At 42.8% G+C, this 16,182-nt stretch overlaps 1 protein-coding gene across 1 annotated transcript; it reads right to left on the reverse strand.

The window, feature by feature from the left end:
• Window positions 1–77: 77 nt before the first annotated feature.
• LOC146513537 (olfactomedin-4-like) lies at window positions 78–9,148 on the reverse strand. The gene is made up of 7 exons (XM_085166827.1): window positions 8,975–9,148; window positions 8,760–8,882; window positions 8,459–8,677; window positions 6,789–6,942; window positions 3,887–4,114; window positions 1,920–2,088; window positions 78–1,662 (listed from the first exon to the last, which is right to left on the reverse strand). Exons 1-7 carry the CDS (start codon window positions 9,026–9,028, stop codon window positions 1,209–1,211), a joined length of 1,401 nt encoding a protein of 466 aa, XP_085022953.1. The 5' UTR covers window positions 9,029–9,148; the 3' UTR covers window positions 78–1,208.
• Between the last annotated feature and the right edge of the window lie 7,034 nt (window positions 9,149–16,182).

Raw genomic sequence — 16,182 nt, forward strand, 5'->3', positions numbered from 1 at the left:
CTGTCTAGCACAGGCCCGCCGCTGGAACGAGACAATTTAACTACACAGCAAAAGCATTGAACACCAAGTAGGCAAAGTTCTTCGTGTTACTCATGCATGAGGGAGACCTGGAGCCAAGTGTCGTTCCACCCACTTGACCTCCGTCAGACTCTCAGCCAGGTTCCCCATAGCACTCCTTTTATTGAGCTCACATGAATATACATAGGTTCATTAACATGTGACGTCTACATACACACAAAGAGTACCTTGCCTGTGCGTTGTGTAAGATGTGATGTGACCCTGTGAAGACTCCCCAAAGCTGGTGCCAGGAGTCTAGCGGTCCATCTAAACAAAAGACACTTAGCCTAAAACTGACATAGCTACGTTTATCCTACCATAAAACAATAAGAGAAGGTATGCCGCTCCTAGAATGTAGGTGTGAATGCCAGAACACTCTGGAATGCACACCAAGCCTTTGCAGACTATTGAGGATCAAACCTCTACCAACATGACATTGATTATAACACTCTAAGTATATATGAGTAGATATTTCTAAGCATAAATGACAATCAACAATACAAATCTAACAGAAACTTGTAGTTTGTAAACTTGTAAATCAAATATTTTGAAGGTGGAGAGAAGAAGGGTCAACTGATGTTGGAGATATTAGGCAAAATATCAGAAGTTATTTCTGCTACAGAAGGCAATACCCAGCACTGAGGCCTTGTCTGCTGAAGGATATTGCATCTTTTTATAATATTGTGGAAATACCATACCTTGTCGTCTTTAAATATTTCTAATTTTCAGAAGTGAGATGTGTTTGACTGTTGAACTGACTTCCTGATGGAGTCGTATAATATACCCATGATGTGGATTTGCTCAAGCTTTCCACAGCTGTCCACATCTCTCTTTACGTCTGAGTTTCTCTTTACTCTTTTTGTAAAGCTGATGTCAGTTAAATTCTACACTTCCTATACAATTATTTGATCTAAATTTATACCAGTAGCTCCATGTTGACTTTTGAAATAGCCTGAATATAACACTGAATAAAAACACACCAGAAGTGAATTCTGGTGAATTGAAGGAAAACAGTAAAAAGAAAGAGACAACAGTAAATTGGTTTAGTATATAAATTGATAATGCATATTATGTATAGTATGTGTCATTTTTCAGAAATTCAATGCTTGCTTTTATTCTTTAGTAACTATTACTGGAGTCAGTATTTAGCTTCAGGACTGATTATCCAGTAACTCAAACTGCACCTTGTAAGAGACCATGTAGGAGTCACAGTAGGCATGAAGCATCTGGTCCACAGGGCTGTAGTTCAGGGCTTGAATGTTAGGAGCCAACTTCTTCATGAAGATGCCGACGTTGAACCTCTCCTGTCGCGTCACGGGGTTGAAGGAGTAAAAGATCTCCTCGACCTCTCGGTTGACGTAACGTGTGGCGTAGAGGATGCCGCAGGCCATGAAGGTGTTGGTCACTGCCTGCTTGTAGACTGAAGTGTGCCAGGTTTGTCCGAGCTTTGGTGGTTCACCCTCTTCTAGCTTGGACAGAACCAAGTTGCCAAAGTCCTGGGTGGTGGTGTAGACCACCCAGACGCCAGACTCATCTGTTGCCAGGTCCAGGTCAGTGCATTGGTAGCATTCCTCAAGGTTGCAGAAGTTACCCTTTGCATTGTACCTGATTAACAGAGGACAGAAATGAATGTTTTACACCAAAAAATGTCATGTTTGCTTATATCTTAAAGACCTGTACTTTATGGTTTCTCCTTTTTAAAAGAATATATTTCCCATGAGAGTGTTTGCAAAACTAATATTTATACTGAGTCAAAAATGAGTAAAAAGAGTATTTGCTATTCTTGTTATAAAAATAAAAACTGTATTTATTATCTTTATTACAAAATAACCATTTTTAAAAACAGAGTTACGTGAATCAACCTGGTTCCTTTGGGTAGATCTAAGGTGGTAACAATTTTGGAAGTGAGGTTGAAACAACAAACAGCATCCTTGTTGTAACAGTTGTAGTACAAAGCGCCTCCATACAGAACATTATTTGGACCTTGGATGGTGTTGGTAGTTGGATTCGAGGGGTGGATCTCGACGTTACCTGAAAAAGGAAGAAAAAGCTAAAAACTGACAATCTTGATTAAAAAACAAAACCTATTACATTTTATGATACTGTTTTTCTATTATCCACAAAAAATAATTGTGCTTCTTTGGTGCGTACATCTTTTCATTGGTCTTTGATTATTGTTTAATTTATTTTCAGCATCACAAACATTCTCTTGTGTGTCAATTCTTTGCTGAAATTAGCTTCCAACAAATTTGAAGTGTATTTTCGTCTGACCCAATGTTGCTAAAACCAGCAGTGCCTAGCTTTTTAAAAAGTTAAAGGATTGACGGAATTTTCTTTAAAATTAGTTACACCTTCACGGTGAACCTTTAGATTCGGTGCTGAGATTGTCAGGAAGAGAGCAGGATTTTGAAAGTATCGGAAGATTTCACACGACTCATCCTGTGTTTAAAAAAAAAAAAAAAACTACTGAGAGACTGGAGGAGTTTACTGGAGTCACTATCTACAAGTTACTTTTAGACTGGCAGTATAGACAGAGCAACGTGATTAGGGATGGGTATTGATAAGATTTTCACGATTGTGATTCCATTTTCGATTCTGTTTAACGATTCGATTCTTTATCAATTCTCTTATCGATTCTTTTTAAAAAAGGAGAACACTAAGGTCGATTAGCTTAGAACTTTGTTTTATATCTTCTCTTTGAACAAGATAGAAATTTAGGAGTAACATGGCCTTACAAACCCAACAGTGAGATCTTAAGAGATCCACAGCCTACGGCTCTTCAATGGGGTGTCACTGGGTCCCCAGGAAAAAATTGTAAATGTAAAATAGTAAAATAAATATTTTTCTGTAGCAATAACAAAGTATAACATAAATTATTCAGTAGCAATTACACAAGAATATCCAGTAATGTCCCTGCCTACAATTAAACACATTCACTTAGCGAAAGTCGGGGCATCTGCTGTGGCAAATGGGTGCAAGCCTTTGACCACAAACTGAGTCACTGCTCGGTGACATTCGTCTATCCTGGCCTGAAAGGAGACGCTACCGGTAGACTGCAGTGAGAACTGCCAGCATCTGAGCCAGACTCTGTCTGTCTCATCATGGTCCCCTAAATGCACAGTAATGGCAGGTTTTGTAATGAGGCAGATCGCGCTAACATAATCTGCACTGTTAGTTGATTATTTACCTGCCGCATTAACGGGAGAGGACGAGCAAACGTTACCGCTGCTGCTGGGTTGAGATTCACGAGTCCGGAGCGGAATTAAAAACACGACATTCATTTAAGGTTATCGCGTGTTTTGTGAGCAAATGCTTTTGTATATTCGTAGTGTTTCCTCCCTTAAATGAAATATCGACTTTTCAAGTATTGCAAGTTGCCCTGTTGTCATCCGTTCTCGTAAAGTATAACCAAACTTTTGAGTGTTTGAGCCGCCGTGTTTCCTGCCAGGTAAATGATGCTCCGCAACCTGGTGACGTCATTCGGGGCGACTGGAATCAATAAGGGAATCGTTTGCAAAAATGGCAAACAATTCCAAGGAATTGAAACAGTGGGAACCGGTTCTCAACAAGAACCGGGTTTCGATACCCATCCCTAAACGTGATGCTGTTATAGAGCCAGTTCTGCTTTTGTGCCTTTGTGAAACAACTTACCTTTCCACAATTTTGGGAACTGACTCTGTAGTGTGACTAGCAAAAGTGTTTAGTTCTAACTTACGTTTTTTTATTGGAAGAAAGTCAGTCTGCACCTTGCCTTCCGTACTGTAAATAGTTTACACTTAAATGTTCCCCAGTATGCCACAAAAAATATTACAAAAGGATAGGTTCTTACCAGGGACGCTCACCCCAATGATGAGAGAGCTCAAGGTGGAATAGAAACGGACGTAGTGGGCATATCTGTTGCTGGAAGTCAATATTACCCGCCAATACCAACTCTCCTTCCCCGCTTCTGGTTTAGGATCCCGACCCCAGGCACCATACTTGTATGAACCAGGATACTCTCCAGCTGTGTAGACCCTTGGTTCACTTATATTCAGAAACTGACCATAGGGACAATTACCTGAGGATAAAATGTTAAAGGAAACAACGCGAGAGTGTTAATTTACATGGCCGATTTCTTCCCATATATGGCAGCAGGATTATAGTCAAGGTAAGACTACTATTTATATCTGCAAGAGTTAATGTTTGGTTGCATTGCTCTGCTCCAGGCCTTTCATGGAAAGTGGAGAGCAGCAGCAAAACTCTAGTACAGAACACAGCAGGCATCATTGTCAACAATGATTAATCAACATACAGAATGCAAGAAAGCTCTGTGCTGGAAGTTGGTTGCAAAGTTGTTGGTTACAAATGGAGAGTCTTCTTCTCACACTAAGGTTAATTTTGGAGTTTCACAGGGTTCAGTGCTAGGACCAATTCTGTTTACATTATACATGCTTCCTTTAGGCAGCATCATTAGAAGACATAGCATACATTTTCACTGCTATGCTGATGACACCCAGCTCTATCTGTCCATGAAGCCAGATAACACACACCAATTAGTTAAACTGCAGGAATGTCTTAAAGACATAAAGACTTGGATGGCCGCTAACTTTCTGCTTCTTAACTCAGATAAAACTGAGGTCATTGTACTCGGCCCTGAAAATCTTAGAAATATGGTATCTAACCAGATTCTTACTCTGGATGGCATTACCTTGGCCTCCAGTAACGCTGTGAGGAACCTTGGAGTCATTTTTGACCAGGACATGTCCTTTGATGTTCATATTAAACAAATATGTAAGACTGCGTTCTTCCATTTGCACAACATCTCTAAAATTAGAAATATTCTGTCTCAGAGTGACGCTGAAACACTAGTTCATGCATTTATTACTTCCAGGCTGGACGACTGTAATTCATTATTATAAGGAAGTCCTAAAAACTCCCTGAAAAACCTTCAGTTAATCCAAAATGCTGCAGCAAGAGTACTGACAGGGACTAGAAAGAGAGAGCATATTTCTCCTGTTTTGGCTTCCCTTCATTGGCTTCCTGTTAAATCCAGATTTCAAAATCCTGCTCCTCACATACAAGGTCTTAAATAATCAGGCCCCATCTTATCTTAATGACCTTGTAGTACCATATCACCCTATTAGAGCACTTCGCTCTCGCTCTGCAGGCCTACTTGTTGTTCCTAGAGTATTTAAAAGTAGAATGGGAGGAACCTTGGAGTCATTTTTGACCAGGATATGTCCTTCAACGCACATATTAAACAAATATGTAAGACTGCGTTCTTCCATTTGCGCAACATCTCTAAAATTAGAAATATCCTGTCTCAGAGTGACGCTGAAAAACTAGTTCATGCATTTATTACTTCCAGGCTGGACTACTGCAAATCATTATTATCAGGATGTCCAAAAAACTCACTGAAAAGCCTTCAGTTAATCCAAAATGCTGCAGCAAGAGTCCTGACAGGGACTAGAAAGAGAGAGCATATTTCTCCTGTTTTGGCTTCCCTTCATTGGCTTCCTGTTAAATCTAGAATTGAATTCAAAATCCTGCTCCTCACATACAAGGTCTTAAATAATCAGGCCCCATCTTATCTTAATGACCTTGTAGTACCATATCACCCTATTAGAGCACTTCGCTCTCGCTCTGCAGGCCTACTTGTTGTTCCTAGAGTATTTAAAAGTAGAATGGGAGGCAGAGCCTTCAGTTTTCAGGCCCCTCTTCTGTGGAACCAGCTTCCAGTTTGGATTCAGGAGACAGACACTATCTCTACTTTTAAGATTAGGCTTAAAACTTTCCTTTTTGCTAAAGCATATAGTTAGGGCTGGACCAGGTGACCCTGAATCCTCCCTTAGTTATGCTGCAATAGGTGTAGGCTGCCGGGGGATTCCCATGATGCATTGAGTTTTTCCTTTCCAGTCACCTTTCTCACTCACTATGTATTAATAGACTTCTCTGCATTAAATCGTACTTATGGGTGGCTGTAGCTCAGGAGGTAGAGCAGGTCACCTACTGATTGGAAGGTTGGAGGTTCGATCCCAGGCTCCTCCAGTCTGCATGCCAAGTATCCTTGGGCAAGATACTAACCCCAAGTTGCTCTCCGATGCGTCCATCGGAGTATGAATGTGTGTGATGAATGTGTGTGAATGTAGTTAGAAAAAGCACTAAGTATAGATAAAGTGCTTGTGAGAATGGGTGTGACTGGGTGAATGTGGCATGTTGTATAGAGCGCTTTGAGTACTCCGGGAGAGTAGAAAAGCGCTATATAAGAATCAGTCCATTTACCACTTATTATTAATTTCTGTCTCTCTTCCACAGCATGTCTTTATCCTGTTTCCTTCTCTCACCCCGACTGGTCGCAGCAGATGGCCCCGCCCCTCCCTGAGCCTGGTTCTGCTGGAGGTTTCTTCCTGTTAAAAGGGAGTTTTTCCTTCCCACTGTCGCCAAAGTGCTTGCTCATAGGGGGTCATATGATTGTTGGGTTTTTCTTTGTATGTATTATTGTAGGGTCTACCTTACAATATAAAGCACCTTGAGACGACTGTTTGGCGCTATATAACTAAAACTGAAAACTGAAAATTGAATTCAATTTAAAGTGGCTTGCAGAAATGTGGACATGCTAAAGCAGCTTAAATAGCATGCTTTTTGATATCTGCCAAATTAATGTTGGGTATCTGTGCAGGTGTGGAGATATGCAAATGCTATGCTATAGTCAGATCGCTTTGAGCTGCATAAAGGAAGCTTTTGGGGATTACCATGTGGAGGCTCAGTGGGTTGGTGGGTGGGATGAAGCCCGTTCTTGCAATGTTCCAGGTCCCTCTTCAGGCGTTGGTTGGCTTGTTGTCTTTTCACCACTTGCATTGTGTCAAATGTCTCTAGCTCCTGCATCTCTTCTCTCAGGTCCTGAAGCTGACATCAGCACAGATCTCTGATCAAAAACTCATTTTATTTGCACTTAAAATATGGTTAGAGTTTTTTTTTTGGTTTTTTTTTGCCTGTCCCATTTGGTTCTTTAGCCGTCAGAATTGTTGTCTGAAGACCAACAAGGATACCCAATGGATTTATTTTGCCAAATGGATCATCATGGCATTGCCGTATTGGTCCATTTGATCGACCTTTGTTTTTATTATTTATTTTATTTTCAGTTGTTACAGATGGGACAGACATGAGTGAGGGATAGGAAAGGGAGAAAGAAAGAGGAAGGAAAAGAAAAACAGAAGGGGAGAGGGACAGTGAGAAAGGGGGGAAGAAAAAATATCTCCGGGATCACCTGTTGAGAGAAAAAGAATAGAAAACATGCAAAAAAAACAAAACAATGCAACATACTATACACAACACCATCGCATTAATCTAGCTAAGTGTAAACAGCAGTAAATACTAAATATTGAATGTTGTTGTGCAGCACGCAGGACAGACAGCGCACAATGTGCTTTGAAGTAGCAGCCAAGAAAGGTGTGATTTAAGTCTACGAACAGTGAACACCCGTGTGCACACCTGTGTGGATCGGCGCGCTTGTATTCAAATGGTTTCCCCATGTAATGGTCTGCTAGAGGATGTAGAGAGCCATAGCCCCGTCCCCCAGGGCATGAAGCAGGCATGGAGGAGATCCAGGCCCCAGACATCCAGAGGCCCCAGAGTGCAAGAGCCCAAGGAGGACCACCGGAGGGGCATCCGTGCCACCTTCATGGGAAGGGCTGAGGATCCCCAGATGAGGGGTCACCCAGTAGCCACCGGGCAGAAGCTAGAGGGGGCTGCACCGGTGTGCCCGCCGGCTCCGCTGGCAGCCAGCTGCGCCAGAGTGAACCGAGCCGCAGGCACAGAGGCCGGAGGCCCGAGGGCCCCCCACGCCCCGGAAGAGTTTTGAATGAGCATTTACTCAAAATACAAGCTGACACATGAAAATGGTGCATTAAGTAAGGCTGGGTTTATGCCTGACTGAAGACCTTGCCATGGATAAAAATTAGACAAAGCATTTATTCTACAGGTAGAAACAATATTTTGTGTTGAGCCTTTAATTAGGAGCAGTTTTTGAGGAAAACAAGAGCAACCACTGAGCAGTCTGTGAATTAGAGAAGCAGACTACTTTTTGAGAAGGCTGCCAGGCTCGGCACATACAGTGAGAAGGCCAAGTCGTAGCAGTACTGTGACTAAGCAGACTATAGTGCTGTTATGATGTATTTCTGTCATTGCAGAATTTATAGAATTCAATATCTTCAAAAACATCAATTTCAGTAACTCATTTTGAAAAGGTTCTTATGGGAATATAAATTATTTTAGATGTGTGTTAGTCAGAGTGACCATTTTCTTTGTCTACCAAGACTTCAGCGATCAAGTGAAAAAAGCATTCTAAGTTAAAACGTTAAAACGCGATCGAGACTAGAAAAGCAAGTTCTTAATATAATGCCTCATCTGTTTGTGAATTTACCTGCTGAGTTGTCGTAGCAGTAACACGCTCCTGTTCCAGACTGGTGCTGTTGACCTTATCAATCAGCTGCTTGATCTCAATCATTTCATTCTCTATGACGTAGAGGCTGAGAACGCCGTAGAGCTCTCCATCATCTTCTTTCTCCAGCATCGATACATCCTTCTCCAGTACAGGCAGACGGCGATCCAAACCAAGGAGCAAACTCTCCAGCTCTATAGTCTGCAGGCAGAGCAGTGACTATAAACTACTTAGCATGAATGCACACATATATATATATATACACACACACGCACACACATACCTTCTGTGGCATAAGGTTGCTGTTGCAGTCTAAGGCAGCACCTTGAACTCTTTCCAGTTTGTCATTAGGGAAAGTTTTCTCAGATTGTGCAAATTCACAGACACAATTCTCAGACAAAGATATCTGAAATTTAAAATGTTAAACAAAGCAAAAATCAATTAATAAAAAGCAGTTAATTGAATTAAAATATCACAATGTCTTCTGTGTTTTCTTACCTGCTGGGTGACGGTAAACAGCACACACAGTGGAACAATCACATACAGCTTCATGTTGGATCGCTCGGCAGAACTGCATGAAAGTGTCTTGGTGTGATTTTGGCATGTGTGTGACTGCAGCAGCTAACTTGTGTACACTCCCATTAAGCTCTACTGTGAGCGTGTGTTGAGTTTCACTTCCCCTCTTGTGGTTGGGATTGCAGCAACACATGAAATTTTCTACCTGATGAGGAAAAATTGAAACAGTGACAGATGAGCGTCGAGTAAGTTCTGCCACTCCATTATTGATGAGGAGAACAAACCCTTTGTTTGGAGAAGCACAACAATTACTTTTTGGAAAAGGTCTGTCACCCACCGAACAGTTATTACTCATATTCCCAAAGCACCAAAATGTTAGCACCAGATCCTTTAACTTCAGCATCCACCAGGCTATCAGCCAGTGGCTTAGGAGTACTGCTAGGGTTGGGTTGCATTTGAGCTACATGCTGAACAAGCATATTTTCAGAAACTAGAAGATGTTGACTTTAAAATGAACTCTTATCTGTTGTACTTCGTCTTACAGACTTTGCATACATTTCCATTTATGTATTCCACATAGATTACTGCTCCGTCTTCAATACTGTCATCCCAAAAAAAACTCACTCACAAGTTGGCAACACTCGGCATACACCCCACCCTATATGACTACCTACAGGGCTTTTTTGGCTGGCAGGCCCCAGTCCGTCAGGATCGGCAACAGGACTTCAGACAGCATTTTTACTAACACTGGCATTCCACAGAGTTGCATCCTCGGTGCCATCCTCTACACCCTGTGCACCCATGACTGTGTTGCCTCCAACAGGGATAACACCATGCTGAAATTCGCAGACGACACTACAGTGATTGGTCGCATCACTGGAGGGGACGAAGCAGCTTATAGGACAGAGGTGGCCGGTCTGGTGTCATGGTGTGAGGACAACAACTTCACCTTCAACACTGATAAGACAAAAGAGATGATAGTGGACACGAGAAAGAAGAGGACACCTCACCAGCCACTGTTTATCCGGCAGCTTGAAGTGGAGGGGGTGAACAGCTTTAGATACCTGGGGGTCCACATCACTGAGGACCTCACCTGGACACCAAACACCACACAGCTGGTCAAGAAAGCTCAGCAGCCTTTTTTTTAAGACCTGAAAGAAAAAGTCTCAAAAGCCAAAAATATCACATAGCACTGGATTGGACTTATGTACTACTTTGTCTTTTAAATACATTAGCACATTTAGACCGAGTGAAACATCAAACCTTGTGAGGTCCAAGCGATTGTTGGTGATGACTCCAACCATGACACTAACTCTTGTTGTTGGGAAATCCTGTGAGGAAGGAGTGATTGTACCTTTCAAATTTCCAGAGATGTTGTACAGGCAGATTTTTTTTCTTATGTATTGATAATTTTAGTAATTGTAGATTCACACTATCACCAGTTGTATGCATGCCCACCACAAATGGGCCTTATCACACATATATGCACACACAGGGGGCATTGTAAGTTTGTGGAAGACGTTAAACTGATAGCGAGACTTCTTCTGCTTATCAGGGATGTAAATCTCTAGGTGACGCTAAGCAGAAAACAAGGTCATAGGGGGAAGGTTTTAAGGGATTAAGTTATGCTAGAGTCCAAGGAGCATCAGAATGAGCACAAACAGTAGGGGTAATTTATGTCTAGTGGTGCAGTGGTCAGTGCAGATATATCAGTTCAAATTACTTTTGTGCAAGTTTAGTTGAGTATGTTGAGTTTGGGGAAGGAGCTATCCCTGAGTCTGTTTTTTCTGGCCCATATGATCTGAAGGTTAAAAAAGTGGTAGCCGGGGCGGATAACGTCCTTTAGGATGTTTCTGGCCCTGCTGAGACAACTGGAATTATAGATGGCAGACAAGGAGGGCAGGGGTCAGCCGATGATTCTTTGTGCTGTGTCTACCACCCTCTGCAGTCTCTTCATGTCCACCTCCGTGCAACTAGTGTGCCACACTGTCACTGCATAGGTCAGCAGGCTCTCTATGGTGGATCTGTAGAAGGTGGCGGAGTGTTTCGTTGCTCCTTCCCCAGCACCCTTAGGAAGTGTAGCCACTGGTGGGCCTTCTTAACTAGCACTGTGGTGTTGACTGACCAGGAGACGTCTGCAGAGATGTGGACACCCAGGAATTTGAAGAATTCCACGTGCTCTTGTCAGGGCTCTGTATGGGCAGGCAGGGATGAGGACCCAAATGCAGGACTCGTGGAGACAAAGTGGCAAACTCAAAAACCTCAGCTTTATTGCTGGCATGAAGCTGAAACATAAACCAAACTGTGAAAGCTATAACTGGACCACACAGGCAAATCTGAGGGCATGATGCGACCCTGAGACAGAGAAACACGGGGCTTAAATACACTGAGGCGTAATCAGGGAATGGGGAACAGGAGGGAAACATAGCTGGGAGAGATTAGGGCTAAAGAGACAGGGGAAGCAAAACAGAATACACTCACATGAGACATGGACCTTCACAATAAAACAGGAAGCAAGAAATGAAGACGCAGACTTGACACAGGACTAAAGCTATACTAAACACAAGAACAAAACCCTTAACTGAAACATAGACTAAGAATAATACTAATCAACAAAGCACAACAAGAGATTAAGAACATAACCCATAATACAAAATCAAACCAAAATATAAGAAACTCAAAATGCTGGGTCAAAATGACCCAGAACCGTGACAGCTCTACACATGATGCGTGGGGGGGCAGGGGCAGTGCGAGGTTGTTTAATGCACACCATTCTCCCAGTTTCAGGACTTCATCTCTTTAGGCCGAGTCATTTCCCCCTATGTTCAGCCCAAATACCGTTGTGTCATCAGCAAATTTGACAATGATATTCTCTGGGTGGGCAGGACTTCAGGCAGCTGTGTAGAGGGAGTAGAGTACTGGGCTTATTACACAGCCCTGGGGAGAACCGGTGCTGAGAGTGCGGGGGAAAGAGAGGAAGAGAGGTGAGGACCCAGTTTCACCCGCTGGTGTCGGTTGACCAAAAAGGCCTTTATCCAAGAGCAGGTGAATTGTGGGAGTCCCAGGTTGGCTAACTTGGTGATCAAAATGTCTGGTATTATTGTGTTAAAGGCTGAGCTGAAGTCAATGAAGAGTATTCAGACACAGCTCTCCAGTTGCTCCGGGGCGTGGGGGGGGGGCACCTCTCACCAGGGGCTACAGCTTGGTCACCTACAGGTAGCAAGCTGTAGGTTGGGGATCACACTCCTCAGCCTCCCTGGGAAAGTCTATGCCAGGGTGCTGGAAAGGAGAGCCCGTCCGTTAGTCGAACCTCAGATACAGGAGGAACAATGCGGTTTTCATCCTGGTCGGGGAACAGTGGACCAGCTCTTTATCCTCTCAAGGGTACTTGAGGGGGCATGGGAGTTTGCCCAACCAGTCGACATGTGTTTTTTGGACTTGGAGAAGGCATTAAACCGTGTCAGAAGTGGATGAGTTTAAGTATCTCGGGGTCTTGTTCACGAGTGATGGGAGAAGGGAGCGGGAGATCGACAGACGGATTGGTGCTTTGGCTGCAGTGATGCGGACTCTGTACCAGTCCATTGTGGTGAAGAGGGAGCTGAGTGTAAAAGTGAAGCTCTCACTTTACTGGTCAATCTACGTCCCTAACCTCACCTATGGCCAAGAGCTGTGGGTAGTGTTAGATTTGTATTGTTTATTGTCATTTATGCTTAGAAATATTTACTCATATATGCTTAGAAGTATATAATCATTTGTAGATTGAAAGAATGTCTCATCCTAGGAGGTCTGTAACAACTCTGTGTAGCATGAAGAGGGGGTGCGTTCACTCCTCTACAGAGTGTTCTGGCATAGATCACACACCTCCTAGGAGAGGTCGTATCTTCTCTTGCTGATATATGGTATAGCAAACACACGTATATCTGTTTGAGTGTAAGAGCCTTTTGTTTAGATGGACCGCTAGATTCCTGGCACCAGCTTTGGGGAGTCTTCACAGGGTCACATCTTGACCCCCCCCACACACACACACACACTTACACAACGCACAGGCACTCTTTGTGTGTATGTAGACGTCTTATGTTAATGAACCTATGTATATTCATGTGAGCTCAATAAAAGAACAATGTTATGGTGGAGTGGACGAGAAAGACTGGGGTCAAGCGAAGGAATGGCGCTTGTCGTGGTTCTCTCCCTCATGCATGAGTAACACGAAGAACTTTGCCTACTTGTGTCTTGCTTTTGCTGTGTAATTAAATTGTCTTGAACGTTCCAGCGAATAGGTTCAAATTACAAACCTATCAGGTAGTGACCGAAAGAGGAAACAGGAACTAGTCTGGTCTTGACAGGACAAACATTATCCAAAATAGAACGACAAGAATTTTTAAAAAGATTTGTTAGTAAATGAACATCGGTATAAGGACGGAAAACTAAATTAAAAGCATCAGAAAATTTAACAGCAGTAGCGGAATTTAAGATGCGAGAGCTAATCACATGATGAACAGGAGAGAGGGGCAGATGGAAAGACAAGTTAAAAAGAATAAAATGATGGTCCGAAATAAAAATGTCCTCAGAACAAATACAATCAATGTTTAAAGCTAAAGTAAAAACAAGGTCCAGTGTGTGTCCTTTGGTGTTTAAAATGGAGAGAGTCCATGGCGCTAAGGAAACCTCTGGCAAAGAGCTTCGAGTCATTGTCAATGTGTATATTAAAATCCCCAACTATAACCAGTCTGGACGGCTTCAAGGTTGAGGACAAAAAGTGACATAACTCCGTTAAAAACATGCTTTTTAGGCCAGGTGAACGATACACTACAGCACAGTAAAACAGATCTTTATTTCCAACTCTAACTGGCTGTACTTCAAACGATGAAAAATGAAACTGGCTTTCAAACACCACAGCGAGACCTCCTCCTTGACCGGACGTCTGAGGCTGGCTGATGAAGGAGTACCCACCTGGGCAAAGTTCGATGAAGGATGAATAGTCACCATCACACTGTGTTTTATTAGTCATTGATCTGGTGTTAAAAAGTGCCATGCTCAGCGAGGTAGAAGTCATATTATTAACAGAAGCAGCCTGATTTAGGGGACATATAAACTGAGGGTTTGATCTGCAACGCTCATAAATTCCACTTACTGTAGGGTTGGAAGGCCAAACAACTGGAGAGTCTGGATGAACACTCCTAAGGTAGCGCCATCTCATAGAACCGGGCACAGCTAGTCCCTGCTTCCAGAACAGTCTGAGGTTCACCTGGACACATGCTCTCTTCCACTCCTTCTCCTGGATTTGCCTGATTCAGACACTGGTGTCGGCAGCGGAGGATGGAAAATACAACAGCAGGATGAAGTATCTTGACCCAACATAGAGGATAGGATGGATAACAGCGTCAGGCGATCAAAGATTGAGGTAGCCAACACATTTGTGACAAATAGGAAAAGCAAAACGGCTGAAAGAAACAGCACAGAGAAACTACGGGCACAAGCAGCGAAGCTAAACACAGGTGCCATCATACCGGGGCCGGAAAACTTACATGCACCTAGTGCTTCCACCTCTGGGTGGAGTCACCACACCTCCTCGCACTGGCAGCACCTGTGAGTAATTAGACTGCGGGGATTTAAGACCAACGCTCACAATCATTCCTCTCCAAATGCTCTGCTAACCCCAGTTAGTGAAGGCCATCGTAGTCAAAATCTTTTGTCATAGCAGTACTTGTGTTGTGGACTTTCTCCCCGACATCTCACCTGGGCCACCTGCCTCTCTATGCTTCACCTCCACCTGCGATAAGTAAGACTGTTTGTAAATTGCTACTTTCTCACTGGATCTCTGTCTGGAATCCCTGTTAACTCCTGCTTCCCCTTTGACTTTGAGTGACTCTTAGATCCCCGCCTCGTGACTACCCCTTGCCTCGCGCTTCAAGGTTCCTACACTGGATGTTACCCAGTGCTGGGTTCCCCAACCCTTGTCCTCGACAGCCCCAAGGCTCACTCATAGGACTCCCTCAGTGTCCCCTTAGTGACTTTCGAGCTCAAAAGCTCTAGTTTTATGTTGTAATCTTGTGTCTCTCATAGTACTGTTCATAGCATGTCATAGAATTCTTTTAGTTATGCTCGTAGCGCTGTGCAAGTGTCCAGTGCATCATGGTTCATAGTGGATCATAGAATTATTGTGAGTTGTTATTCATAGTCTGTTTCTTGTCTCTTACCTTTAGCATATGGCTAACTTACTCAAGTGTTTATTGATTTTGCTTTCACTTTTTTGATGCCCCTGGCTTTCAGCCTACAACTGAATCCACTGTCCTGTGTTGGCCAAACAGTCAGTCCACAAAATATTTTCCCAGAAGTCTTGAGGATCATCACAATGTTTTTTCAGCAAATTTGTGATATCCATGTTGTTAAGTATTAACAGCCACTTGATCACAAGCAAACCACTTAGAGTGAGGTTGCATTTTAGGCATGTGTCAAACAAGCATGTGGCTAACATAGGTTTCAGTCCTGTTAAAAAAATTTCCCTTTCAGTGATGCCAGATATTTAAGAATTCCCCATAAAAAGGTAAATGTGAACCTAACCCTAAACAAGACACTGTTGGCTGGACAGATGTTATGAGGTTAATAGCATTGCACACTTTTCCCTTGACTTTGTACTCTAGCTCATCCCAACCATGTCAGCTGTGTTTAGGTCAGTGATTGTAATAGATGATCATCTAATGCAGCACTCCACTGCTCTGCTGTTTGGGCAAACACAACATTGCACTGCGCAGAGAAGTGTTGGACTCACTGTCCAAAAAAAGGCCACATTCACAGTCTTCTTCAGATAGCTAATGTTGGGATACGACTGCTGATTGCACATTGAGAAACAGTGATATGGGCTCCATTGATATAATATGGGTGTTTCAAATTATAATTTCTCCGACGGGTTGCTCTGATAAACTCTTGCAACTGAAAACTGCAAAGAAAACTGTTTTTTTTTTTTTTTTTTTTATCGTACTGGCAACATTTCACACCCGATGGAATGATGCTTTTGTTAAACTCAAAAAGGGAAATCTTTGCTCTCACATCTGCATTCATGGATGTGTTGACTTTTTGTACTACTCTATTTATTACCACAACTTCCCCACTGCAACCAGTGTCTGTTCCCCATTCTTAATAATCCTGTGTTCTGTTATTCTGGCTTTCAGGTGGTAATTGTTGCTACCTGG

Source organism: Neolamprologus multifasciatus, chromosome 7 (genome assembly GCF_963576455.1).
Source record: "Neolamprologus multifasciatus chromosome 7, fNeoMul1.2, whole genome shotgun sequence".
In the NCBI taxonomy this organism is placed as follows: Eukaryota; Metazoa; Chordata; class Actinopteri; order Cichliformes; family Cichlidae; genus Neolamprologus; species Neolamprologus multifasciatus.

Coding starts and splice junctions, on each gene's coding strand:
- LOC146513537 (XM_085166827.1), bottom strand. CDS start 9,028: ATGAAGCTGTATGTGATTGTTCCACTGTGTGTGCTGTTTACCGTCACC. Junction 8,883..8,974: donor TGTTTACCGTCACCCAGCAG/GTAAGAAAACAC, acceptor TTTAAATTTCAG/ATATCTTTGTCTGAGAATTG. Junction 4,115..6,788: donor ACCCACTGAGCCTCCACATG/GTAATCCCCAAA, acceptor TTTTATCCTCAG/GTAATTGTCCCTATGGTCAG.